This window comes from Amblyomma americanum, chromosome 10 (assembly GCF_052857255.1).
Source record: "Amblyomma americanum isolate KBUSLIRL-KWMA chromosome 10, ASM5285725v1, whole genome shotgun sequence".
NCBI lineage: Eukaryota > Metazoa > Arthropoda > Arachnida > Ixodida > Ixodidae > Amblyomma > Amblyomma americanum.
In genome coordinates this window covers 70558383-70586056 of record NC_135506.1, presented here as the reverse complement: position 1 = coordinate 70586056, position 27674 = coordinate 70558383, and the positions used below count along the sequence as shown (strand labels likewise).

The 27674-nt window shown below is 45.1% G+C and overlaps 2 protein-coding genes across 3 annotated transcripts in view; one reads left to right on the top strand and one right to left on the bottom strand.

Moving 5' to 3' along the window:
- Abcd1 (ATP binding cassette subfamily D) overlaps window positions 1–3881 on the top strand; it is a 98846-nt gene extending 94965 nt beyond the window's left edge. The window contains exon 10 of the mRNA XM_077640148.1: window positions 1097–3881. Coding sequence (XP_077496274.1) covers window positions 1097–1349 — 253 coding nt within the window. The 3' untranslated portion in view covers window positions 1350–3881. The remainder of the gene's footprint in view (window positions 1–1096) is intronic.
- Window positions 3882–6347: 2466 nt separating this feature from the next.
- LOC144107155 (uncharacterized) lies at window positions 6348–27613 on the bottom strand. 2 transcript variants are annotated; one of them, XM_077640149.1, is made up of 14 exons: window positions 27264–27613; window positions 27012–27131; window positions 26743–26820; window positions 26562–26643; window positions 25757–25849; window positions 25627–25657; window positions 23156–23213; window positions 22187–22506; window positions 19009–19187; window positions 16127–16212; window positions 15918–16064; window positions 13906–14630; window positions 13201–13253; window positions 6348–6476 (listed from the first exon to the last, which is right to left on the bottom strand). In XM_077640149.1, the coding sequence occupies exons 2-14, from the start codon at window positions 27129–27131 to the stop codon at window positions 6427–6429; spliced, it is 2022 nt and encodes a 673-aa protein (XP_077496275.1). In that variant the 5' UTR covers window positions 27264–27613; the 3' UTR covers window positions 6348–6426. The 2 variants fall into 2 exon arrangements, with proteins under 2 accessions (XP_077496275.1, XP_077496276.1); XM_077640150.1 differs by lacking the exon at window positions 15918–16064 and having other exon boundaries at window positions 27264–27612.
- Window positions 27614–27674: the final 61 nt, after the last annotated feature.

Below are 27674 nucleotides of genomic sequence, written 5' to 3'. Positions count from 1 at the left end.
TTCGAGCCCGGATTTGTCGAACCTGGGTATTTCGAAGTATTGGCTATATGTAACACAAACTGTCCCCATGAAAATTCTGTGTAAAACTATGGGAAAGTCGTACAGTATACCGAACTCCAGTCACACCGGACGTTCGACATATCAAACCACGCAACATGTCTTTGCAAGTGCCGCTTGTCCTAACAGCACTTTTCAATCACTTTTTGCGCATGGACACTGCTCAGCTATGTTGCTTTGGGCATCTGCTGTTAGCACCAGCACTGTGAAACTGTGTGACAAGGTTTCATTTTCCTTGCCATGCTGCTGTCATGTGGTGAAGCCAACCTTAACAAAGCCTTCCGGCAGCTCTCGCATGGCATGCTTCGCTGCAAAATGCATTGTGGAAACAAACTGTTCCTTTATTTTAACAAGTGATTATTTGAATTATGGTGTGCTGGAAATAGTATTAGGTGCCTTACGATAGGCACTGGCTAGTTCCAAAGTACCATACCCTGCGGCTTCGATGCGAAGCAAGCTTGGCCTAGCAGCACCCAGGGAGTGGTGCACTACCACCATGCTGGTGGGCCGCATGCCGCTGGAAGGAGCGCATCATTAGCGTTGGTGCACTGTATTCTTGCTTCTAGACTACAGATAAGCTTATCCATTTCCATTTTTATGTATCGAATTATGGATATAACGAAGTATTTCAGAATCCCCTTTGGGTGTAATATATCCGGGTTGGACATGCAAAGCATACCTGCCACACATTTTTTTTAGTTCATTTTTATTGTTTTTGGTAGTAATGCAGTGAACTTTCGGCAATTTGAACTCGAATGCAAATTGCAAATTTGTTTATTTTAAATTTGAATTCATGTATGTTTTCTAATACATTTCAGTTTTGCAGGACCAAAGCACCAGTTCGAATACAGTGGTTGTTTGAATAAGTGAGTTAATTAAAGAGTGACCATCATAGTACTTACGCCACATACTTCCAGTTGCGAGTAGTACTTAGGTTGTGTCTCCCCTTCTTCTTGTTGCATTTTTGTGTTGCTATATTAGTCTAACATATTGCACTCTAGAAAGGTCACCAAACTTTTGGATTTTCGCTGCTGTGCAGGAAGTTCCACACACACTTGCTCCAGTTTGACGGTGAGGGTGGTTGGCGGCTCGAGGTACTGGACACGTCGACCCGCCTCTCACTGCGCGAGGAGAAAGAAAACCTGGAGGCCCAGCTGGCGGGTGTCCCACAGATGGAGACCCGTCTGCGCGAACTCTGTTCTGTGCTTGGCGAGGAGTCGCTAATCCTTGAAAACACTTCTGCTGCCAAGCGGCCGCCGTCCGAGTTTGCCACCGAGAACCTCTCCGACTAGCACCACGGGTTGGCTCGCAGCTGGGGCATTTCACACGATGTGCCCGCGGGTTGGCTGCCAGACATCTCAAGTAAGGGTTCTGGCACAACAAGAACCTCACAAAAGAAGCTGGCCGCCAAGACACTGACACGCTAGGTTTCTGTGGCTGGAACACACTCGTTTGCTTCAGAGAGTTCTTAACTTTGTCAACTGTTCAAGTGACTTGATGTGGAAGTTTTGCTCGCTACCAAGGCGCAAGAATACCAGCTTGGGATGTCACTGCAGCCACCAAAAAGCAAGGAGTTATAAGATTTCTGGCTCCTGTGGCCAAGTGACACTGAATCAAGTCATCTGCAACTGTTGATTGGTAAAAAAAGTGGCAGGCAGTGCTGTGGAATTGATAAGAGGAAGTTGCTATGAAGCGTCGTGAACACCTGAATCATGTGGTTGGCATGATGTGCCAGCATGGTTAGTGCGCTCAGGAAAGCAAGATGTCTTCTACTCCAGGTGTTCATAGTGATCACACATGAAGTATCAGCAATCTGAGGAGGAAAACATTGCAACTGAATTGAAGAAATGTTGGATATCACAGTCTTTGAGAGCAGTACTGATGCAGAACCATCACTGCTGTTAAGCATTGTCATCTGGCATGGAGGGATGACTTGTGAAACTTTCCCGAGTGGCATCAGTAGCTTTGAGCTGTATCAAAGACGTCATCTATGGTCAAGGTGTTGCGATGTGACCCATCTTTGGAAGATTTTGTTCCTCACAGCTGGAGGACTGGTCTGAACAGTGTCCCAACTTTATGAATGTTGCCTTCCGGGGTGATGGTATTACATACAAAGGATTTCGTGCTTTTGCAGAATGCTGGGCAAGTCTGCACACTGTGTGAACTAAATAGTTATGCAGCACAGATGGGCGTTTTAAGCTGTGGCGCTTCGTGGCTTAGTGTAGCTTAGAGATGCGAATAGACGTTGCGGTGTTTTGACACTTTGTGCGTGGGCAGTGTTGGGTTAAAGCCCGTTTGTGTGCCTGTGGGAGTGTGTAACGATTAAAAAGCGAGAAAGCTGGTGCTGCCATGCGAGCAAGGGTGCAGTTTTGCTGGTGCAAACTGTTGCTAGTTAGGCAGAACCTTCATCAGACCAAAGCAAACCATGCAAGGGATGTGTATAGGCTTGTGATGTTGGATTGATATGCAGATAACATGCTTGTAATCTTAATTTTTGACTGTGGTATCGATCGTATGCTGGTAAGTTACTTTTGAGAACTTGAATAATGAAGGGAGCTTTAGACTTTATTCAGTCCTATTGTGGCAGATATGGAATTTGGCAAGTTTGATTATTCACCGTTCTGCTTGGAGTGCAACTTTATTGGAGTTGCTCGCCAAAAAACAGGCCTGTTTTAATAAACTTGGCCATGCAGCTATTATTTGCCACATTAGTGCTGCGTGGAGTATGGTTCATCATTTTTACTGATGCGTACTTAGTTTTTTAATATATTCTCATGCTTTCTGTATTTATGGCACTAAACATAAGTATGTTGGGAGTTTATTCTTGTCTAGCAACTTTGAGTCTGCCAAGTTCAAGTTGGTACCAACCTCGTTCTTAGTTGACGTGGACCAGAGCTTGAGTGTCTGGCAAGGCCATTTGTGTGATTTGATTAACAAGCTTTTGTAACCTAGATGCACTTGGTAAGCCAGCAAGATTTTTACCATGAAACAATGCAGCAAATTAGTAAACTCTGGCTGTGGTGTTTAAATTATCCTTGTAATGCCAGATTCTAGAAAATTCACTGTTTGGAACAAAATTTAGCACCAGCATCAAAAGTGAAGTGGCCCAGATGATTCAGCCAGAAATGGCACATTTACACCAATACGATTTGTTTGCAAGAGCTAGATCCATGCCCAGTGGTTTAACAAAGAGATGGTCCTTTGGTTTGCTTAGAACTTTGCTACTGTGGGATGCTACCTCGGAATATATGCACAGGAAGCAGCCAGCGTAAAACTGTGCGTGCAAAGAGAATTTACTTATCCTAGTTATTTATCTTATGTGTATGACTTCCCCAGTGAAGCTTTCATTTCTGTGTAGCTTGAGTGAAATACACTGTCAGTTGTTTGAGTGCAACTGAATCAAGCAGGATATTTTTGTCAGTTGCCCCACTACCTCCTGTAGCCAATACATTTTACAGCCTTGTCACATTTTATTCAAAGTGTACATAGCAAGTGTGAAAAGATGGATATAGATATGACCCTTTCTATGGTTTCCCACCGGTTCATTAAATGTCACGCAGAAAAGATGCCCGTGCTCAATTACGCATTGATACGCCATTACTCTATCTACTACACCATACTAAACATAACTATGTGCTGTGGGGTTGTTAAACTGATCAAACTGTAGTTATGGCTGTATCGGAGCCCTGAGAGAGTGACCATTGTTACAACCACCCGAAGTATCAGTTGACGTTTGCAATTTCTGTAAATGTGACATTTTTCACGTTTACACCAGTATAATGTTATGCGCATTTGAAAATAAAAATTCCTTCAATTACTAGAGAGAGCTGGAATTCACATGCCATGCATATTTTGACTGGTGCATTGTTAAATGACCAATGCAATCAATTGTACCTGCTTTAACTGCCTGTTAGCCGGCATCCACTGATCGAGCAAATGTGATACTTCGGTAATATACGGTCTTTACAAACATTTTTAACGCAGCTATTCTGGTTAATCTAGGTTAAATAGATGCGGGGAATGCAGTGGGCTGTTGTGCTTTTCTGTCACATATGGCACTTTGCTTGTTAGGCTGCAATAGTCTACGCTATGTTGTTATCAGTATGACGTACCATTTTTTTTTAATGAAACAGGCAAGTAGGGTGTGTTAAGCCCAGCGCTGACCTGCCAAGTCGTAATGAAGTCCTTGTCGCTGGTATTAACTATGTGAATTTATTTAAATTGGACCGAAAAGTTGCTCGAGGATGTTAGTGATAAAAGACTGCATTTGCCACTTTGCTAAACCTAGCAATCATCTCAAAGGTCGGCCATTAATGAAGCCTTTGCCACAGCTGCATCTGATTGTGTATAGTTTGGCCATTATCCATTACCCCAGCTCTCACACAATTCTAAAGGGGCCAACAAGTGAATTTTAAGCACTCTGTTGTTTTTTTTTGCTGCAATGAGAAAATGAGAAACCTCAACCCAGATTCTGCATCAGTTTTAGAAACTGGTAAGCGGATGAGGTCATTTTATGTTTTTTGATGCTGGAAATTATGATCGGTAAGTGCAATCGTGACTGCATGCCGAGAAGTGTTACAACTAAAAACTAACATACATCCACGACAGTTTTAGTGGGCCGTGGTTACCACATCAATCAAGGAATGTAAAACACTGTGGCGCCATCTAGTAATGAAAGTTTGCATCATCGGAAATGCGAACAAAGCATTGCTTTTCATAGCAGGGCGCACTGAAGAGAACATAAACACGACAGCATTAAAAGGCCCGGTTACCCAAAGAATCTGGCATTGGCGTTGTCGGTGTTGTGAGCAAAAAATGGGTGGCATATGGTGGCCCAGGTGGAGCAACCTAGGTCACATGAACTTGTGGAGTCATTGTGAGCAACTGTGGCTGATCACTGTGGCTGTTAATGACTGATCATGCTCGGTTGCTCGGGAAGAGCAGCTTGGGTCGCATTTGCCCCACAGGTGGCAGCGCCTGCTATCGCATGGCAGTGGTGCATCATGCATTGGTGCACCATTATGGAAGGGGTGGTGTGAGGACTCCCAAGGTCCTACAAATGTAAAGCTCAGAATAACCAATTCCACATTAAAATACATATCCACATTTTATTTTAATATGAGGCGAGAAATTTTTATGTCCACCATAATCTCGCAACACTTCAGTTGCCAGTGCCTTTAAGCAGCCATCTACTTTTAAAAAAAAGTTGTAGCTTGCTCAGGCAGCAGCTCAAGCAAACTAGAGACCGACACGTATACGTATTCAGTGATGTGCCCACTCACGAGTGGCTGGGGCCAAACTTGAGGCCTCGTGCTCAGTAGCACAGCACCAGGCACCTACACACGTAATCCACCTTTTCCGCAACAGCTTAGGGGGCCCCGTGCCACACAAAAGTCAAATGTCGGCGTGATGGAAAAATCCGGATTGGTCGAAAAAGTGGCTGTTACAAGAAGCTCCCACAGATGGCGCAGCGGCACCAGCTGCACGTCCAATTCTCGGCAATAGGAGCAACTGCGAGCAAGAGGCCCTGTCAGCATGTTTTGTTCATGCACAACTATGACGAGCGGCAGCTTATCGAACAGGAGCTAGCATTTCTTTATTAATTATCTCATAGACTGCCACTACAGCCTTGTGTGCAGCATTGCCATGAAGCAAAGTAATATGCTCCCTTACATTGGCAACCACTGCTTCAGCCCTTCAGAGCCATCCCACTCTGTCGAGCACTTTTGTTGTTCCAGGGTGCACGATTTGGCATGCTTTGAGCAAGCCCTGTTCAAGGTGACAGACCATAATCGCTTATCTGAAAAATGTTAATGCCCAACAAATATTGATATCAACACTTCTGTCGAAAGTACCAAACATTTAGAAAAAAAATGTTATGCGAGCCCTCCATCTACATAAAAACCTCTTGATAATAAGACAAATTAACCAGTATTGGTTTATGGGAGTTTAACGTCCCAAAGCAACTCGGGCTATGAGGGACGCCACAGTAAAGGGCTCTTTAACGTGCGCCGACATCGCACAGTATGTGGACCTCAAGAATTTCGCCTCCGTCGAAATTCGACCACCGTGGCCGAAATAGAATCCGCATCTTTCAGTTCAGCAGCCGAGTGCCATAACCGCTGAGCCACTGCGGCGGCCTAAATTAACTAGTACTGGATTCGTGAAAATCGAGAGTGCATTTTAAAAATTATTGAATTTAAATTAAACTGCCAGTTTAAAAATTATTGCGTGCACATAGCAAATAGAAGCCACAGCCACGAAGAAGTGGACAATGACGCCTCCTGCAGTCATCAAATGAAATTGTACGCAAACAAAGTACTTTGATTTATTAACAGCCTTTGATGCCCATTAACACCTTCCACAACGTCAATCAATGTCACTCATATGAACTGCCTGATGGTCATCCCAGTCTTCCACTGCAAAAGCAAAAAAAAAAAATTACATAACGAGTGATGCATAAAGAAAACACCTCTTTCACATAACTGTGCAACAGTGCAGGAAGTTTCATGTGAGCATCATTACTAAACCATTTGTCCTACATAGATAACCCAAGACAATACTACCAAGTCTATACAGCAACCAGAAATGCTGCACAGGCATTATCAACTGAAAGTCGCTGCCACGTCTGTCCCGATCTGAGAGTTAAAAACATGGTCTCTAAGCATTGATATCTCTGTGTAATATGTTCACACTTAAAACTCCCTAAAGGGTGCTATTTTTTTCTTCTTCGAAAATTGTACCAAAATGGTCATTTAGTACCTGCGCTGTGATCTTTTGGCAAACCAAACAAGTGATTCGGATGAGCCCCACTCGTCTGATACCGGACACAGAAAAAACTCACAAGCTGGACTCGTCATGAGCCAGAAATGTCAGCTGGCTTAGACAAGCCTGGCTCATCAAAGTTTACCAGAGGGTTAAAGACTTCAATTTCTTGAGATGCGAACCTTACAACCGAATAAGTGTAGTGAAAAAAAAAAAAAAAAAAACGCACATATGAGTCTGAGCAAAATGGCATATTTTAATATGTACTTAATGTGATGCTGCCATTCACTACACAAGAGGCCTCAATGCAAGACGATGCGCAAAAATGTATATTCTGCGCCCAATGTGATTCCCTTCAGATAACCTTAATACTATGTAAGTAGCCTGTCGAACATGGAACACCGATCTTGTTTTTCAGTATTTTACACAAATAATTTCAATGTAGCAATGCCTTCCCAGTCCGAAACCTATACCAAAGCTTTATTACTGGATCCAGATATTTTCCACTTACTTTCTTGACAGCAACAGGCTTTATAATGGTGCTAAAGCGATTAGAAGCTGTGCTGCATTGCATCAAATTAGATGGTTTATGGTTCATAGACAAGCGTCATGTTTGTAAACAAAGGTGGCGCCGCGGTCAGCAGCGACACGGGGTGTAGGCAAAACGCAGCACGCCTCCACTGCGCCAAGGGACTCTGCGCCTTCGAAACCAACTGGGGTATGCGAATATTGCAAAGCGTGCGCGTCGCTTCTTGTTGGAAACATTTTTGTTGATGCCTTTAGAGTAGTTCCGCAGTTTTTCAGCTTGTTCGCCGGGAGGAATTAGTAGGCGGAGCGCTGCATCGGGCGTTTCTGCGCTCCTAGTTGGCGACAAGCAACAGCGCAGCGCTACGGCGGGTGAAATTGCGAGGTATGGGGAGGAACTAATCATCCACAGTTTTCAACTTATGGGCCGATAAAGCATATCCGATTGCTAGTGCAAGATAGGACGACGTGATGCACGACATGAATCAGCTTCCTATTTTCACCGAGCCGCTTCACTCTGGAGACATTGGAAATTAAAGAACAATATATAGCTGCTTTGAATGAGGCATAGACGTTTTCCTTGAGCTCCAAACAAAATTTACGCTGAATCTGCTAAGCTATAAAATTTTGCTTCTCATTTTAGAATTTATTGTGTGCATGTGTGTGAATTTTGCTTGATCAGAGTGGCTTTTGGAGTGGAATTTGCTGTGTTTGCCAGGTTCTGATCGACACACAATGTGAAAATTCAAATAATTTAGGAAATAACACTGCGCGACTTTGTCGAGATCCTAGCGTCGTTGGACCACAGTTGTTGAAATTCGCGAAAATGAAAACAGAAAAAACCGTCGTGCGTGCTACTACCCGGGTTCGGTGCTTCTTCAAGCTCTGCACGGTGTGAATGCTGAAGGCGAATGGCGGCAGCTTTCTGGTTTTTTTTTTTGTTTTTTCTGCGCGCGAAGTGATGGGGACGTTGTCCGGGGGATAAGCATCTGAAAATGGCCCCTTGCGTTCAGTTTACGATCCCAAGCACACGGAATATCGCACCTAAACATATGCTGAGAGCACGACAGATTGAGAACGAGTGGCAGGCGTTACTTGATTTTTTGCACTGTTTGCCACGCGACCGAACAGCAACGATGCGAAGTCAGAAACACGAACCAACTTATTAGATTTGAATTCAGAAACGCAATATAATAACCAAGGTGCGAAACGAGCTCGGCGGTAATAATTAGCCGCGAAGCCGATCTGTCGCCTAACTTGACCTGCTCATCGGCCCCTGCCCGTCACTTTCGCGCCTATCTGACTGCAATAAACTTGTGGAAACTTATTCGGCTTCCTTTCTTCTGCATTGCGGCTCAACCAATCGCACCACAATTTGTCGGCACGCAGTGAATTGTGCCCAAAAACACGCAAGCGTGGCGCACCCAATACGGAAGCTCCCGCTTTTTGCCTACACAACGAAAGTCACTGGTGACGCCAGCGCCGCCGCATCTCTTTGACGTCACGGCCTGACGGTTGTCTATAGGGGTTTAACGTCCCAAAGCAACTCAGGCTATGAGCGACACCGTAATGAAGGGCTCTGGAAATTTCGACCACCTGAGGTTCTTAAATGTGCACTGACATCGCACAGTACACAGGCCTCTAGAATTTTGCCTACGTCGAAATCGAACTCATCTTTCGGATCAGCAGCCGAGCTTCACGACCACTGCGGCGGCGCATCAAATTTGAGTAGAGAAAAGAAAAGCTTCGAGATAGCCCACAAGAGTTCTTGACCAAACCACTCAAGGTAGCTCAGTCTAACGAAACTAATATAGATGAGATTTTATTTGTACACTGCAGAAAACCCGATGGCCCATTCAATCTGGCAGCCAGTTATTTTGTATCATACCAGTTCTTGTAAGCTACGAAGAGAATACAGAAAATGCAGCAATTTTCTGCCAATGCCCTGCAGGCAAGGACCATAAGAAAATAGTACCTACTAGCATAGGTAGGCGAACTCGCTCATGAGTGGGCTCACTCACGCTCATTTCAGATCATGATCCGAGTCGCGAGTGAGTCCGGACTCCCGTTCAGATCATGATCCAAGTCGTGAGTGAGCCCAAACTCGCATTCACATCAGGTCTGAGCCGTGAGTGCGTCCGAACTCATATTCAGATCGTGATCCGAGTCATGAGTCCGGGCTCACATTCCGATCATGATCTGAGTCTTGGCGAGTCCGGGGTCACATTCAGATCATTATCAGTCATGGCCAGTCCTGTCGAGTTTCCTGTGCACTCGTAATACTTATTGAGCTTCTAATCCAGATGATGATGCAAAGCAATTTCATGTAATTTCTGTGGCTCTTGCAGTCTAGGTTATTAAAACACGAGAAATGTTTATTGGTCGATGCGCTTGGTCTCGGTAAATATTACCTGCGTCTGGCTGTAACACGCTTGCTGTAGTTCCTTCTTTTGCAGTTTCTTAATTAGTTGCGAAACGCTTGCAGCGGCCTCAGATCTTTGCGTCCCCTGAGGGCCAGCTACAAGCCTCTCAGACAGGCCTCCCTACAGGCTAGCTGCAGTTTAAGTGCTCATCGCATTGTCATTAGCTCTGAACTTTATCCAGTTTTGTTACCCATAGCACCATATTTTTTACCTTTAATTCTTTCTTTTTTATGCATACAATGTCCCAAAACCTACCCCACCTGGACGCACAGTCAGAAGGCTAGACCTTACCTGGAAGAAAGGAATTCATACATGCGAATGTTGAAACTAAACGCGGATTTCTTTGTTTAATTATTCTGCGCCATACCGTAGTAATGAAAACGCGAAAATTAGCCTTACATTTACAGCGTGGCACGAAATCGATCAAACGCTGAACCAAACGGAGAAAGACGACATGAAAACAAGCACGGGCAAATATTTCTTGCAACCCATTTATTCGCTCACTTCTCCTGTTCCTCAGTGACTGACTGCATATCTTTAAATTTCCATGGTAGGGCGCGAAGTGGCCGAAAGAAGGAAAGCGATGATGTGAAAGGTGCGGGACGGTTGACGGCAGGTTTTTTTTTTCTTCTGGCTAGGGATCGCTTGAATGTGCCAAGATTCGAGTAAGAGCTTTTTTGGTAATTTGCTACGGCCCCGAAGATGATACTTTCGTCAAAGTTGATTCTACGGTCTGAGTCCTCGGAATGTTCGGCTATCCGACTGTGCTCACTTGTGAAGTCGCGAACGTCATTTTTGTGTTGCCGTATAGGCAAGTTGCAGAACATTGAGCGCACTCCAAATGAAAACCCTCGTTCACAGATGAAGTGTTCACAGTCTTGTTCGAAAAGAAAGTGGGGACGTGCCTCTTCAGCTGTACGAAAGGGAAGTTGTTGAAAGTACAGAGGAGAGAAGCCTAGAATGCTTTCCAGTGAATATCAGTTTACGGGGTCCAGTAATGTTCGGCACACGTACAGCGCCTTGTGAAAGAGATCACAGCATTGTCGCGTGGAGCCCTCCTAACGCAGCAGCGTGCTGGCGGCGTCGCTGTCCATGTCACCCTGAGCGCGCAGTGCCGCCTTGCTTTCTATGTGTCCCCGAAACAGGTTGATTGACTGTTTCGCTAAAGGAAGACGGCAGTAAACGTGTCTTTTGAAGCTAAAGCATTATTTGGCTTGTGCGAAAACCGATCCGTAGCCAGTAGGCCGTGGCAGGCACACGTGGCAGAGACGCCGCATGCGAGTGACGTCATCACCATTATTGCGACTTTCTCCTTCCGAGACGGGTGAGACGACTTCCGCGATGAATGGAAACAGGTCTGAAGACGACCCTCATCCTCACTGGGGTACAATACCACCTCACTCAGATAACAAAACAGACCAACGTCAACATTCCCCAGAGGGGAGCGGCTGACACCCTCCGCGGCGTGGGCAAGATACCACTGTCCCGCATGGCTTTGATGTACACGCATGGCTTGATGTACATGCAAACAGTGGCGTACGTGTCGCCTCCGCGAGATACAATAGGAAATACGATGGACTCCTGTCGTACTCATATAAGCATGGCTAGAGTTTACACAAAAGGGAAAGTACTCGCTGCTGCGGTGATTTGGCCTTCAGTTGAATTGCTTGCATCTACACATCAGGCGGGACAGTAAAGTGTGGCCAGAGGCCCCGGAGGCAGCAGTTCATTGCCGATTAAGCATGCGACCAACGCAGCGAAACGTGCGAAGTGAGCTGCTGCAGCTATACAAGGTTCACCTCCCAAGTCGCCAACAAAAACAGTGATATCGCATTTACGCATCAGAAGAATTACTCAGGTGCCTGAATAATTTTTGTGAAATAGAGGGCCTGTTTTCAGAGGCGAGCCTCGCCTCGCCTCCCTTCTGCCTGCAGATGTGTGCGAGCCACACCGCTGCACAAACGTTTGTGTGTCCGTGGTGAATCAGTGAAGCTTGGAACCAAGGTGTTTGGTGAGCTGATCACAACCTAGAAAGCACAATTTTTGCTAACGTCCATGAAGTGCGGATAAGAAAGAAAATGGCAGACGATGCAACCCTGACAATGAGACTGAACAATTTACTCCAGATGGAATCCGTTAAGGGATAATAAGGGAGAAGGGTCGCAAAAGAGAAAAGCTGTATGATAGGAAAATTAGTTTGTAACAACTGTATATAGCAGTAATGCAAATAACAGTAACGTAGCATTTCTAAAGTCCTTAGGGGAGGCTCTCTCTGCTCTTAAGGGGGGCCTAATATATGGTTCAAACACAGAAACAGCCCGACTTAAAGGGTTGATAATAGGATTAATTCCGAAGAAGGCGTAGCACAGCATAGAAACAAAGACAATAAAGGTAAAAATATTGAAACACCAAAAGCAGTGTTTATCTATGTTCTAAAGATTGCCCAAAATCGTCAGTGAATTCTAGAGGACAAAACCGTAAAAAGTACGAGTACAGGTGCCATAGTTGCCACACATAAATGTTCTTTCAGGCGCGTAACATGGGTCGTTCGGCGTAAAGCAGATTTATCTGTCCGATGGATGAGCTTATAGCAGTCAAGGAGAGACTGGCTGAGCCACGAGTTGAAATGGGCGAGTGAGCCCGTATGAGTGAGTCGCGAGTTGAAATGAGTGAGCCCAGATGAGTCGCAAGTCGAAATCTGAGTGAGCCTAGATGAGTCGCGAGTCGCTGTGAGCAGTTGACCCCGGATGAGCGGCGAGTCTGAGTGAGCCAAAGTGAGTTTGAGTGAGCCCAGGCCTCTGTGAGTATGAGTTTGAGTGGGCTCATAGGCTGACCAAACTTTTTTTGAGTGAGCCCGAGTGATTTTGCCAAGGTATGTCTACTAGTAAACGAACACTATGCACAAAAAGCGTTCTCACCATGCAACAGTGGTATAAACTAACTTCAGCTTTTGACACAGTTTTCATTATCCTCTCTTCCTGTCCCCTCACCTCTTTCATTTCATTTCTCCATTCTGCCTGCTATCCTTTATTTCCGCTGCCCCAGCTCAGGTGCTTCAGTATCGATGGCAGATGGCGGGGCTAGCAAAAACCTTTTTCCTTCCTTTTTAGTATTATTTTAATAAAACCACCTATTACTATACTTTTTATACTTTTTTTTTTCCCGAAGCCCAGTACTAGCAGGTACCACAAAATAGCACATGCTGCACAGCACATGTGGTACTCATTACATAAGTAATGAAAGAATAACTGAAGTGCAATGTCAAGAAAAACATTCATAGTAGGGGATGCATACAGGCAGGAACTGAAAGGCACAGTATGCACTCATCAGTGCATATGCCAGTTGCAGGCTGTGTTAAGTCACTTCTTTTGCAGGTAACCAACCATCATTAGCATTTGCGGCCACTTCACAGCAAATAAGCAACACTCACTTTGGCACTCTCTTGAGCAGTAACATGCTGGTTCCATCTTCTTTTGGACACATCTGTTGGCGGGCAGAGAATGAACGTATAAATGCTTGCCTACGAGAACATACAGCCAGAGCCACAATATGGAGCACACTGCAGCAACCAACCATTCTCGCACCTTATCTAGACAAAACGAAATTACAATGAATACTTATGCTGCTGCCACATGCCTCTTACACTTGTGCATAAGTGGAAGGCACTCTCCTATCTCCTGAATGCAATATACCATGCAGGCTCTTTAAGTAAGAATAAAGGCATGTGACAAGACGCCCACTTTCAGCAGGTAAAAGAAGCCACGTGACAGCGGCATGCGACTATTCTTGTCGGACACAATGCAAGAACAAAGCCACAAGCCTCTAGCCAATAGTGTGAGTCTAGCTGCTTCGAATCAAAGAGCATTCGACACCATAACCTTACATGGGCGTTACCCGGATTTCCGAATTGACGGAGCCAAATTAACAAGATTTTACTTTATAAATGATTCTTGTGAAACTATGAAAGTTGAACACGATCAAGCAAATCGGACTGAAGAAACCATCTGCCTTAAGCCTCTTAAAGGAACACCCAGAAGGTGTTGAGGTAAGCCTATAGATTTCTGGTTGTTGCTCAATATGTAGCAGCACAAAAAAAAAGGGGGGACACTCAGCCAGTATGGAAGCAGGTACTCACAGTGAGCATTTTTTCAGCTTAACACCCTCACTCTTGCCGCAGGTGGCACACACGCGCACCACTGCCATTGACCCAGAAGCATAGCCGTTGACCAACGGTTTCTTGTCAACTTTCTTTGACGGCCCTGCTGTTTTTGACGCAGCTGCATCACCATTGACCAACGGTTTCTTGTTGCCCTTCTTTGACGGCCCGACCACCTTTGACACAGCAGCATCACCAGTGGCCAACTGGTTCTTGTCTTCAGCCCGTGTCGATGGCTGCTTGTCCGGTGCCTTCGCTGCCTTTTGAGACTTTTTCGCTGCTTCCTGAGGCTTTGACGCATTCGAAGCGTTTCCTGCTGGCTGCTGCTGGGAAGAGGCAGTGGGTGGTGTTTCTTCGCTTTCTATTCTCATTTTGAGTCGTTCAAGCGCCGCATTGAGCTGCGCACATCTCACGTCGTCATTCTCTTCTAAATTAATCATCTCGGGTCGTGACTTCGACGGCGGCACGGCACCATTCTTCATGAAGGCAGGCTGCTGTGACGACCCCGCCGCTGTTGTCAGATGGATGGAGATCGAAAGCCCGTCGCGGGGCTTCTTGCGCGACTTTTTTCCTTTCCGCTGGGAAGGAATCGCTTTGTTGTCGTTGTTGTTGCTGCAGTTGCCGTTCTCGAGCATGCCGCCTGTCAACTGGTCCAACATCCTGTCCCGATGCCTCTTCTCTGCTGCATCCAGCAAGGCTATCACCTGTGAATGGAGCACCGAAAAAGAGTCAACAAGGTGCACTGACGCCAGCTTAGAAGACCTATGGGCTACTGCACAGTGGGGAAGTGAGAGAAAGCGGTCATACAACACAAACTAAGCAGCAAACTCAAAGCTACACATAGATCTGTCCAGCCATCAAGCTCATAAGCCACGACTGCATCCAGGGGCAAAGCATGACTAAAACACCAACAACCACCATGCAAAGGAACACAGTTGTTTACAGCTGCCAACGACCTTTAACTGTACACTGGAAAGTGCAAACAAAAAAATGGAAAAGGATAGCTTCCCAGTTAATACGTAAACAGTATAAGGTGAAAATTAGCATGCTAACTGCTGCATCTTTCCTGTTCTTTTATTTACTGCACTTTAATGTTACTTAATGAGCATTCAATCCTGTTTCGGAGGAAGCTGCATTTTCCAAGGGGACGTTGCAATTCTTTTACTACTGCAAAAAAATGATCGATTCTGAGTGTTTTAAAATAAACATTATTTCTCCAAGAAGTGCCAAATGCACTGTGTCATGCAATGCATCAAACAGCAGTGCCAGAGTTGTGCATGCAAAATTTCTCAGATATTTATTGGTTGCATACGCTCGTAATGCAAAAAAAAAAAATAATAAGCCACTGCACTGAGCCAGAGGTGTCAATTACAAGGAATCGAAATGTACATGTCCTTAGCTACCAGTCGCGTCATGTTCAGCTGTGTACATAATATAGCCTTTCAAGTCTGGTGTCATAACTGCTGTGCGACTACAGAAAGCAGTCATGTGAAGACATGAAGTGGAGGTAGTTACACTTGTTCAGAGTTCAATTCTTGAATTTTGGTAGTAGAGCTGGCACTGTCTCCTATTCTCCATTTTTTTTTATTTTTCATTTGGTAGTGAATGGGTTCAATGATTGCAAAGGGGGGTGTGGCCTTCTTTGACATCATCATACTCAAATATTTGCTGGCACGTTTGGTAAAATAAAGGTACTTTGGCATCATGTTGCGAAGACCCTAAAGCACCAAATAGACACACCCTCATCATTCACAAATTAAATGCACAACATAAAATGCGATGCAAACAGTGAAACGAAACATCTGCAAGCACGTGCTGCTGTCCCCGGCTTCTGAGATTAAGTCTCGCTATGAAAAAAAGAGAGAAGATTGGTTTGGTTTATGGGGTTTAACATCCCAATGCGACTCGCGCTATGAAGAATGCCATAGTGAAGGGCTCCGAAAATTTCGACCACCTGGAGTTCTTTAATGTGCACTGACATCGTACAGTACCAAAATGAAAAGAATTTCGCTTCCGTCGAAATTTGACCGCAGCAGCCGGGATCGAGCCCGCGTCTTTCGGGTCAGCAGCCGAGTGCCATAACTGCTGAGCCACCGCAGCGGCCAAGTAAGCCAAATCAGCTCCAAGTTTTTGCAACCCTAGAAACAAGGAGTAGATTTTTTTTACTTTCCTGGCCAACATGCAGATGACCACAGCTCACCTGGGGATGGAGCCAAAATTTGTCGTCGTACTCTAAACCTTCGTAGCCTTCCACCTCCTTGGTATTGGGCAGGGCTAAATCATCCACTGCAAAGAAGGACAACTCAGTGTGCCAATGATGCCAATGCACTTGTAAAAGCACTTTGCAAGCAACAAATTGTTTGCATTCTACTGAAATGGTTCTGAACAGAAAGGCACCTTGCTTACAAAGAAGCTTAAAGGGAAGGTGAAATGGCTTTATGAGAATTTGAGGTTTTTCAAGAAATCGAATCTATGAAGCTTCTAGATAAAGCATGCCAAGCAGTTTTGCGCCAGCATTTAAAATAGTGACGTAATCGCCAATTAAAACCGGAACAATAATCAGGCTTCTCTTCATTGCATTGGAGAAGTGCAGAGAAACTCGTGATGACATCATTGTTGCCGAAATTTCAGACATCCATTGCTTTCACCCACAAGCTGCCGTGCGTTTTTCAGCACCGCCGAACAGTGGTTCGTGTGCTTCAGCTTTGGCAACGTTCGTTATTTTACTTCGTTGAAACAAGAGTTTCTTAGCTGGACCGCAGCACAACAAAAACCTGGAACGGCTCGTGCCTAAGCATCATCAGCGCGGGCGCGTGCTCCGGCAGCGAAAACCTGCTACAGCATGCACCGGAACGCAGGCTCCATGAGCCTCGTGCACTCGGCTTTTTTTTGTTTTCCATTGTTTTACATCTCTGGTAAATGTGGAGCGTGTTTTACTTGCTATGGGTCAACTTTGCCTACGAGGAGTGGTGTCAGCCAGTGGCTCTTAGTTTGAATTAACCGTAGATGCTGACTTGTTCGAATTATCGTGAGTTTTCTCCCATTGAAATACACAGGGCTGTGCTGGTACCCGGGCGTCAGTTCGAATTAACCGTAAGTTCGAATTAACCGAGTTTGAATAACGAGCTTTTACTGTATTTCCAATTTCCCGTCAGCTCGCCATAGAAAGTAATGGAACAAATTTCCTATCAAAACGAACTATTTTTGAGGCGCGTTTCCGCTTCAACGAAATTTTTGCTACCCGAAGCTGGGTTTAAAAATCTATCTTACAATAAAACAAGCATATTGGCGCCCATGTGTGTACTTCCGTAGCTGCCCGCTGCTTTGTTTCACTAAACTTTTGCGCGAACCAATTGATGCACTCATTCAAACACACATGAAGACCGCCATTACTTGGTGGCGATGACAATCAGGCTGGCTGCCTTGCGACAAGGCGCGGGTGCAAGCTCCTGTTTTCTTCCAAGCCAGAGCCACAATCAATCTGTTGCCAAAGGACGCAGCAGCCTGGCTACAGCAGCACCGCGTTTGCCCTAGATTTTTCCCCTCGTGCTTGTGTGCTGCAATCGACACGAGCATGGCGACTTTGTTTAGGAAGCGGAAGTTCCTTTCTCTTGAAGAGAAGTCACGAATTATCAGTGCAGCATCCAGCGGCAGGAAAAAGGGAGATGTTGCAGCGGAGTTCAGCATCCCACAGAGCACGCTGTCATCGATCCTGATGATGTTTTGGGACTATGTTGTCCAACCTGACAGTGTTTTTGGGCTGTTTTTGCCTCAACGAAATTTCTGTTTCAATGAAATTTTTTGCGCACCCCGTGAATTTCGTTGTAGCGGGGTTCGACTGTAGTCCTGGAGGCTTATATAAATGTACCTTGGGAGTACTCTTATTTGCAAAACTGGCAAGCCACTTCCACAGCCGTGGTGAGTGGCGGCTCATGCTGCATTAAAGGAATTGGCCGAAGATTTTGGCATTCACTAACACAAAATCTGAGTGCAGCTGTTGAGGTGTCTGGACCACAGGCAATCACGGTTGCAAACACGGTGCCTAACGCTGGTGGCGCTTGATCTCTGCTTACTGCCGAGCATCTGCTCACGCGGCACATTTCACACCAGCCGTCACATATGGAGCACAGCACTGCTATCGCCTACTCCCACCATACCCTTTCTTCTCCCTTGCCGGACATTCATCGGCCGCTGTGCTTCTCATTCACTCTGCCAGTTACAATGCCGAGGACGCTCAGCCCAGGAATGGGCACTATCATTTATGAAACGCACAACACAAAGCCAGCAGAAAACGAATGCTTGGGCTGAGCATGAAATGCCCATGAAATTGGTGTGACACAGAAGTAAAATCTGGCTGTGCGTTACTCATTCTAGCTGCACTGAGCTCATGAGCACCAACTTCTACAGTCAAACCTTGTAGTGAACAGGTTGAGGGTCGTAAAATAGTTTGATATATAGCCGGAACTCAAAATATAAAATTTTGTCGACGTATGCAAGAGCAGCGCAAGTTAGTAATGGTAGCACGGGGAACATTTACTAGGAAGTAGGTGACAGTTTCGAATGTTTGGCGCCACCTTGGAAGACTGTTTTGGCAGAGTGGCAAACAACCATCAGGCTGGCTTTCCTACACAACGCTGCCAGCACCCAATGGTGGTGCACCGAATGCCAGCAACAGTTGCTTCCCCACATGACAGCAGTGCTGCATGCAAAATGGGAATGCCATAATAAATGGTAAAGCATGCAGATAGCACAGCCGTATTTAACACCTCTGTGGCAGAACATCCCCTTTCCCAGGAGCAAACCACATTTTGACATAATCCCACAAGCAGTGACACTTTGGTTGCCAGTGCCCTAGTCTCAGCATGCCACTGTGAGTGGTGCAAGAGTGGCTCATGAGAGCTCACATGACATGGCACGGCATGACAAGAGCCACGCATTAAAGCACACTCCAACCTGACAATAGCCGCAATCAGTCTGCACAGTCGTTTTTATTTATACTACTAAGACCTCCTTGTTGCTGCATGTCAAGCTACATATGCACTCCTAGCTGCTGAGAAAGAAAGAAAACCAAATGTTTCTCACAATCTTCATCACTTGAGCAGTCGCTGGAGGACATTCCCATGCAGGTGGAACAAAGTTCTTGGACGTGGAATGGTGCATCGAATATGAGTTGATCACTCACTCCAAACATGATGTTACTCCAATGCTTGATGCCATGTGCAGAAAAGCTATCCTCACTGCATTCACTACTACAGTCACTCCTACATAGAGCCCGAAAAAGAAAAAAAAAGCAGAAAAAAGTGAGGCAGGATTCATTGCTTTTGCTGGCTTGGCAGGTTATAGCTGTAATTTGAATGCCAAATACCTTAGCTGTGTAATGAATACAGTCGTGTAATAAACGCATCCCATACATTAGTGGCTAAAATTCGGGAACCATTTATACCTCCGCCTCCAAAATTAACACCTTTTGGCAAGAAAGGCATTCATTACGCAAGTAAATATGTATGGTACTTCTCAAAGCATAGAGTCACACTGCAACAGACCAATTTCAACATGATTCAAAGCTTTAATAATTTACAGGGATATCGGTCACTAAAATGCCAGCAATAAAGATTTACTACTGAGCCAGGTTCAAACACCACCAGTCAAAGTACACAACATTTTTTTTTCTTTTGCATTAAGTCACAGTGAGCTACTGGCATGCTTCACGGTTATACATACATTGCAAAGGACAGGGTCGTCCACTCTTAAGGTGAACATACGAGCATGCAGCTACACTCTTAGAAGTGCCCATGCCTGTGGCACAGCTGTGCATCAAAGCAGTGGCACAGGCACAGAGGAAGCTAGAAGTGGTACTTTTTATCACATGCACTGGCGTTCCGAAGAGCGGTGCCATGCGCTTGCGTGTTCACCCAGAGAGTGGATGATCCCGTGCATCCTGACCAACTGGTTACAAATCGATGTCAAGCAGCACAATACACAAATGCAAAGCTGTTTTAGATTTGAATTGAGTTTTTTGCACTAACATGTGTCCAGGTTACTTGACCAGAAAAAAAACAGAACCAAGGAAAACATAAATGAAAGAGGACATAATGCTACTTGTGGGCTTTTTGACGCAACCACCGGGCAGTAAAGGCATAAAATGCTTTTGCAGCATTGCCAATACTCATGCCAATACTCGGCACTCTTTAAAAAAAAAATGTGCTTGATAAGAGGCAAGATGGTGGTTGTACAGTTTACTTCATAGCACTGAAAATTCCCTACATCAAAGTTTATCTCCTAGCATGCTAATAATCCTCCAAAATGCACTGCAGAACTCTCGCAGGAAAAACCTTTATTTATTGTGAAGTGGTCCTTTACTTCTGCTCTTTCTCTGTCAACGACACATCCGGTGTCATTCTTATAATAATAATAATAATAATTGGCTTTTGGGGAAAGGAAATGGCGCAGTATTTGTCTCATATATCTTTGGACACCTGAACGGCGCCGTAAGGGAAGGGATAAAGGAGGGAGTGAAAGAAAGGAAGAATAGGTGCCGTAGTGGAGGGCTCCGGAATAATTTCGACCACCTGGGGATCTTTAACGTGCACTGACATCGCACAGCACACGGGCGCCTTAGCGTTTTTCCTCCATAAAAACGCAGCCGCCGCGGTCGGGTTCGAACCCGGGAACTCCGGATCAGTAGTCGAGCGCCCTAACCACTGAGCCACCGCGGCGGGGTCATTCTTATACCCACCAATATTGCATTGAGTCTTGCTCATATTGAGAGCTCACAAGCCGGCTCAGCACATCAACCACCTTGAGTTCTGGTTTTGCTGTCAACGTCACCGTCTTGTTAGGGCCCGAGCAAACCGCCAGCACAATAATATGTGCTGTCATCACTACTGTTATGGCATCGCAAGTTGGTAGGAAAACAAGGGAAGAAAGGCACTTGGTGGCAAAGGTAGCATCTCAGCAGCGAAACCATGCCCTCACCTCCTTTTTTCTCGCCATGTTGGGGAGAGCGAGAAGTGTATCCTCCAATCAACATTCAATAAAATGAGAAGGTGAGGGGTGGGCCTTATTTTTTCACTGCAGGCACGAGTTTATGTGTCTGTGTGTGTGCATGCATGCATCGTCGAAGTGGGACGACGCTGTCAGGTTGGCCGACAGCACTGACCCTTCTAGTCCTTTTACCAAGCTTTGGGAATAGATGCAACGAACGCAGCTGCATTTTGCATCGATTTTGGGCAAAATAGTGAGAGCTACAGGCTTGTCACTATCGCCGCTATCATATTTCAGTTTGCCCATGCAGTCCGCAACGCCTACTTTCAAGTACGTGCTTCGGCACATGCTCTACTGAAGCACTCTAGCCCACAATACAATTCTTCCTCACGCTTGTTTTCAGCCAGCAATGAAATTTCATTGTGTTGGAAGTTCAGCAAAATTTACTCATTACATTCAAGCTAAAAATACATGGCGTTATATGGCCACAAAGTTATGAAAACTGGAATACTTCATTACATCGGCGATTTCGTTACACTGAAGCTCGTTACATCGAGGTTTAACTGTATCACAACACCTTTGACTGTTACTGCGTCGCATCATTTCGCTTTCTTGAACATACAGGCTTCTCAAAAGACTATGCAATTGGAGCTATTTTTAGCAATCACAGCTGAAATTTCCTTCTTATTTGTGACGTCACCGGGCAGTTTTACAAATTACAGGCAAGAAAACTCACATCTCAAGTGCCCAGTACTTTGTTTACCCAAGGTGCTGCAACCATCACTGGGAAAAAGTATTCCTGTACATGAGCATAATTCCAAACATTAGTTCTGCAAGATCGAGCCGACGGCTAAAACAAATGGACGCATGTCTCGGATGGCCATTTGCCTCACCTTTTTCTTCTTGCATAAGAATACCCTGAGTAAATGCAACCAAAAAGCTCGAGTCATTCTAGTAAGCTATCAACAAGAACACAAGGCAGAGCCATCACCCATTTAAAGGAGACTGCATCGGCCATCAGGCTCAGTTACATCTGAGATAAGGCCAAGAACAAAGATTAAAGCCGCACTTCTTAGTTTACACTTGCGCAAAAGACTAGAAAAGCACTTTTTTGTATTCAACAGCAAAACGAAATGTGCTTGAAAAACCCCAAAATGTGTTCAGCCTGACAGACTTTCCTTCACTGGGATAAATGATCAGTTTTCTACCCAAAGATCTGGTAAGGCAACCACGAATCTGCATAGCCACGACACGAAATGCAGAAGGTGCAACTTACAGGATAGCATCGTCATAGTCGGCGATGTCTGCCGGTAGTAATTCAACAACCTCTGCAAATGACGTTTCACGGTCGGGAGCCCGTATCATGACACTTTCCACTTCCTGGCAGTCTGGGCTCTCCCACCCATAAAATTTGTCTTCAATGTATTTAAAAAGAACTTTTTGTGGGCAATAGTCGCCGGGGTAGGACCAGTAGGGATGCGAGTGGAATTTCTGGAAGAAGTCCTTCAGTGAACAGTCGGTGGCCTGCACCCACTGTTTTATAAGGGCCACGACGCCTGCAGCAAAACGGGCGTACAGCGGCGTGGCTATGCAGGTCTGTGTGGGAGAGAGAAAAACCTTGTCAAAAAACATGCTTTCCCATGTTCTCACATTTTTCAGAGCCCCCATAACCCTTGCAGCGAAGCACAACGATAGGGATAAACCCCAGGGATATGGATCCACAGTGCAGCGTAGAACTGGGATGAAAACTAGGGAAGGATAGATAAGATAGAGATAATTAAAGGATAGGAATCCACAGTGCAGTGTAGGAAGGCAACAGTGAAGAGGGACACATCTATGACTAGTACCTAGTGAGGAAATAAGCACCCGAAAACTTTGTTCTGGCTGACAATGAAAGAGCTGGAAACAAGCCTATGACCACCTGTGAGCTGTTCCACCATCAGGTGCACAAGAGATTCACAATATTCCAAAAACGACACTACAAATACCCACTTTTCCTCGCCATTTTTCAGAAGTACTTCTCGCTGGGCAAGTTGGTTCATGGTTTCAAACTGACAACAAATTGCGCTAACACACGAGACCGACACAGGAGACTAGGTTGACGGGTTGTGCCAGTTCTGTCAACCTCGTCTCCTGTGGCTGTACTGTGTGTTGGACAATTTGTTGTCAATTTAAAATTCCATGCCATTCCCAGAGAAAATTATGTGATAATCTGGTTCAAAGTAGATAGCCTTTCATAATGTACCTGTAGCTTTAACTTCGTTACGGACGAAGGCTGGCCAAACACGGTTCTATAAAAGTCTCTGAAAAAGAAAAACAGCCATTACTTTCTGCAAAAAGAAACTAGTCAGCTAGCAATGTAAGCAAGCCACTGAATAAATACACTCCGCATCACGACTGCACCAGTAATTTTTTCTTCTTCAACTTAATCGGATTATCCATGCTGCCATAACGATCGGTCGACGCCATTGGCTGAAGGCCCTCCTTTGAGGGGCATATGCTGCTTTGCTCCCGAGTTGTATCCGGCTATAGCAATAAGGCACACGTGTGAAGCCTTCAAGGGCCCACAATCAATCCTCTACTAAAAAATTTTATTGTTTCAGTAGCTGTAAAGCATCATTACAAGAACGCGCTCTTGCAAAAATTCCCCGTATCCACTTGTTAACCACACAGTTACAGCCATCACAGTCAAGCTAGTTCAGCAGGCCTCTAAGCTGTGGCCGCTAAGACATGGTTTCAATCGCATGCCATGTTTAGCATCCGCAAGCAAAACTTTTTCTCCACTCTAGGGTGAGGCACAAATCTTTGCCAGAAGCGTGCACCATGCAAGGTGCAGCTGGTGCTCTGTCGCTGTGGCAAGTATGTTTACACACACTTCACAGTAACTTATGCCTACGCAATATATTCGAGCAATTTAAACAGATGAGCTCAAGTTTTACGAGAGATCCAATTACATACCCGGCAAAATGCTCCAGACTTTCATTTCCTTACTGAGCTTTGCAAGCAGCTCTATTCGAAAGTGCATACTTAAAAAAAAAAAAGTTGTCATTCTGAATTCGAGAGCTGAACAGTTTGCAGGCTGCCATTTGCAATCGGCATTCTTTCAAACAGCACCACTAGCAAAACAACAATATAAAATGCACATCCGACATTGGAGTAATTTCCATCCCTCTAAAAAAAACAACAACAAACTAACCTGCTTAGTGACACATGAAAGCACTGCTCCAGCAGACTGATAACATGACCTGAGCCTACATCCCAACTATAAAGCCTGCAAGGACTGATCCCCAGAAGCAGTCCTAAACCAGTCATCCACACAGGAAGCGCTTGTTGCTGATTTCTCACTGTACAAACTTTGCTTCTACAAGCTGGACATAGTAACTTACTACCTTGGAGGCACACCACTTGTCAAACAATCACATATTTGTTAGAGCTGCAGCACTGCTACAGTTGTGCCCATGGAAGCTGTAGCAAGAAGCTGTGACCAAAAAGCTGCCCCAGACGCACTTGATCCAGAAATAATTAGTTTTGAGTAGAGTGTTTTGTAACACAGGTCTGTCTGAGAAACCTTAGTTTACCTAACAGCCAGGCTTTGCACATCCAGGATAAATCAAAGTCAATAATGCGAACGCACTTTTCGCAGCAAATAAATCCTATAGCACACTTTCATGCTTCGACCAATCAGTGCACACTTTCAGGCAACAAAGGAGACAAGGTTGACTGGTTGTGCCAGTTCTGTCAACCTCTTCTCCTGTGTAAGTCTCTGCTACAGTGTATGAAGGTAACTGGCATATATAGAACAAAGGAACCAATTTATTTGCATCCCACTTTTTATCAAAACTTGGCATTAGTCAGCGAAAGCCAACCTGCTAGGTTCTCAAGCTGCTAGCCTAGCAATACTCCAGGCATCATTTCACATATAATCTCTCTGAGTAATCAACTCTACAAAAGTGTTTAAAGCTATGTTTTGCGTACAAATGCACCCGGTTGTGAGTAATGTATTCACACAGTTAACACTCAGTAAAGTATCCGAAAACAGGAATTCTGCAAGTTCTGTCATTAAGATGCAAAGGTGCAGAAAAATACATTACCCGGCACTGAACCCACATCATCATCATCAGCCTGACTATGCCCACTGCAGGACAAAGGCCTCTCCCATGTCTCTTCAATTAACCCTGTTCTGTACCAGCTACACCCACCTGATCCCCGCAAACCCATGCACCACTAAATGCACAGCATGAGCTCAGTTTAACATCAAAAGCAAATAATGCACCAATTTCTTTGGAGCACTGCCATCATCTAGCTGGCTGTCATTTGAAGGTATCCGCTCACCAGGACCGAGGATGAAAGCCTGGCCTCCTCCCTCCAGAGAAAATCGGTGCACCAGCTATTTCAGTAGTATGCAAGTTGAAAATGCTCAATACCCAAACAACTGCATGAATTCTATAGTTAATACATACCAAACTCATAAGACAAATTCACATTCCCTCCCTCCCTTTCCCCCCATCAAGCAGCATGCGATGACCAATGAAAAGAGGTTTAAATCATGGTTACAAGCTTTCTCCCACAAAATGCTCTGCAACTTTGACAACCATGTTGAGTCAAAATGCCAAACTGCATATCTGCAAGGAAGAGCAATTTAGCCTTTATTTAAAAAAAAAAAGACGAAATTGAAGATGCATGTGCAAAATGAGCAAAAATAAAAAGAGCGCATACCTTGTGAACTTATTGTAGAAAGGGTCATTCGCTACACAAAAGAAAAGAAGTGCATGGCACTGTTTAGTTCAGAATGCTTGTGTCCAACCAGCAACAAAACTACATGCAGAAAGCTTCACAGCACACTCACCTATAGGCCTTGCTCCAACCTGACACATCATATCTTTGTTTGCACAAACACTTATGATGGCACGTAAAAATTCCTTAGCTTTTCCAAAACTATCTGCAAAGAGCACAACAAGAATAGACTTAGAAACAGGCAAAGCAACGAGGCCATCTTTGACTGCAGTCATTGGGGTAATCGCAGCACTTGTGTACATACATGACCATCTTAATTATGTCAGTGGGAAGACGAACACGTGGCCTTGAATACAATCAATGCGCTCTACAAGGGCATGAGAAAACAGTATATGCGCAGTGCACACCTGACATGCAAACCACCCCTTCGCATACATGCTGGTTCCTAGAGACCCTGTTAGAATGCCCAGACAGCACGAGACCACGCGCTCCCATGTTCTCACTAACATTAATTAAGACTGCACCACAATCAGGTTGAAACAAAACATCTGGGAATTAATTGCAATTTACACTCCGAAATGAAAAGTCAGGTCCATGAATGCACATACACATCACACCACAGAGAGAAGCGATAGCATACAAAATGTATTTTCCCATTAATGAAACACACCTTATGACATGCCAGCAACGACTTCAACTAGACTGCAGGCCACTTTGTGGGTGGCCAGATCAATCCCTGACTGATGTGCTTCTGTGCCATTATGAAACTTCACTCCGAACAAATTCTTCACATCAAGAAATGCTACAGCAAGCGGAGTTCGGCGAGTACCGAGCAAGCGCTTGCTTTTGGTATGCCTTAGGTAGTACACAAACATTTCAAGTAAAATGCAATAAAATAACACGAAAGTTTGTCTTACCTTCCGCAAAATTGTTCAACATGTTTATGTAAGCGAACTCTATTATCATTTCGATGATGGGTACAGGAGCGCCTAGTCTTTCCTATAACGGAAGAAAACAATACGTAAATCATGTTTGCGCGCGCTGCAACTAACGCAACCCGATATGGAGGGAAGATGAGTACGACGGTTAGGTACTTACCAGGGATTCGTACGTGAAAATGTGTTTCCTGACGTATTCTCTCAGGCTTATTATCATCCGTGCCCAGTAGTTGCGAGTCTAACAGCAAAAAAAAAAAAAAACGCTAAAATGAGAGGCATTGACACGAGACTCTGCCAAGCGCACCACATTTATAAGAACTCCACAAATGTGCACAGTAAGCGGAGAGTTTTGAATTAGGCAAATCCGTGCAAAACAGACATTACACAAGACCACAAGCACAAAGTAGACATGCGCCAGACAGAGCCCACCTGTTCGTGCCACATGCATTTGAATGTGTCCATGTGCGCCTGCAAGTACTCGCTGTCTTCAGGGCATACTTCGCGGCTGAAAATGCCGATGGCGGATGTGTCGATTTTCACCCACCGCATCTGCAAACAGTGACGAATCGGTAACGGAACTTTACCAAAGCGGGAACGGCGTCCGGGAAGCAAGAATCAGGGAAAACAAAAGAAAACAGACGGCAGTAAAAAGGAACTGCCGGTGTCGTGCGACAAACCCACCGTGCTTATGGCCCGAACGACGTTGCAAAGCGTTCATGAACGTGTCCGCACAGAAGCGATACTGAAAGCGCGGTACGGAACTCTGCCAGGCTTCGTGGTAGGCTAACGATGCACGTCAACACGCAGACGACGGAGCCCTCCGTCAATCGCTAATACGAAAAGAGTCCTGCTAGGCGCTATGGCACTTGCTGGTTCCAAATAAAGAACGCCAGTAATTACACAGTCTTTCATGCGCTGACAGCGCAGTTCTGCGCATAAAACAAATAGCAAAACAACACTATCTAAGAATCAGGCGATCAGGCTTCTGGAGCCTCAGGTACCCGGCACGTTGAATTAGTTTTGATCTCGGAAATCGCTGCTGCCACCTAGCCAGTGCTGTGGCATGTTGCAAGTTGCGCGTCCGCGCCATAA

Coding starts and splice junctions, on each gene's coding strand:
- LOC144107155 (XM_077640149.1), bottom strand. CDS start 27,131: ATGCGGTGGGTGAAAATCGACACATCCGCCATCGGCATTTTCAGCCGC. Junction 23,214..25,626: donor TTCTACAATAAGTTCACAAG/GTATGCGCTCTT, acceptor TTTCTTTTTCAG/AGACTTTTATAGAACCGTGT. Junction 16,213..19,008: donor CTGCTCAAGTGATGAAGATT/GTGAGAAACATT, acceptor CCTTCTTTGCAG/TGGATGATTTAGCCCTGCCC.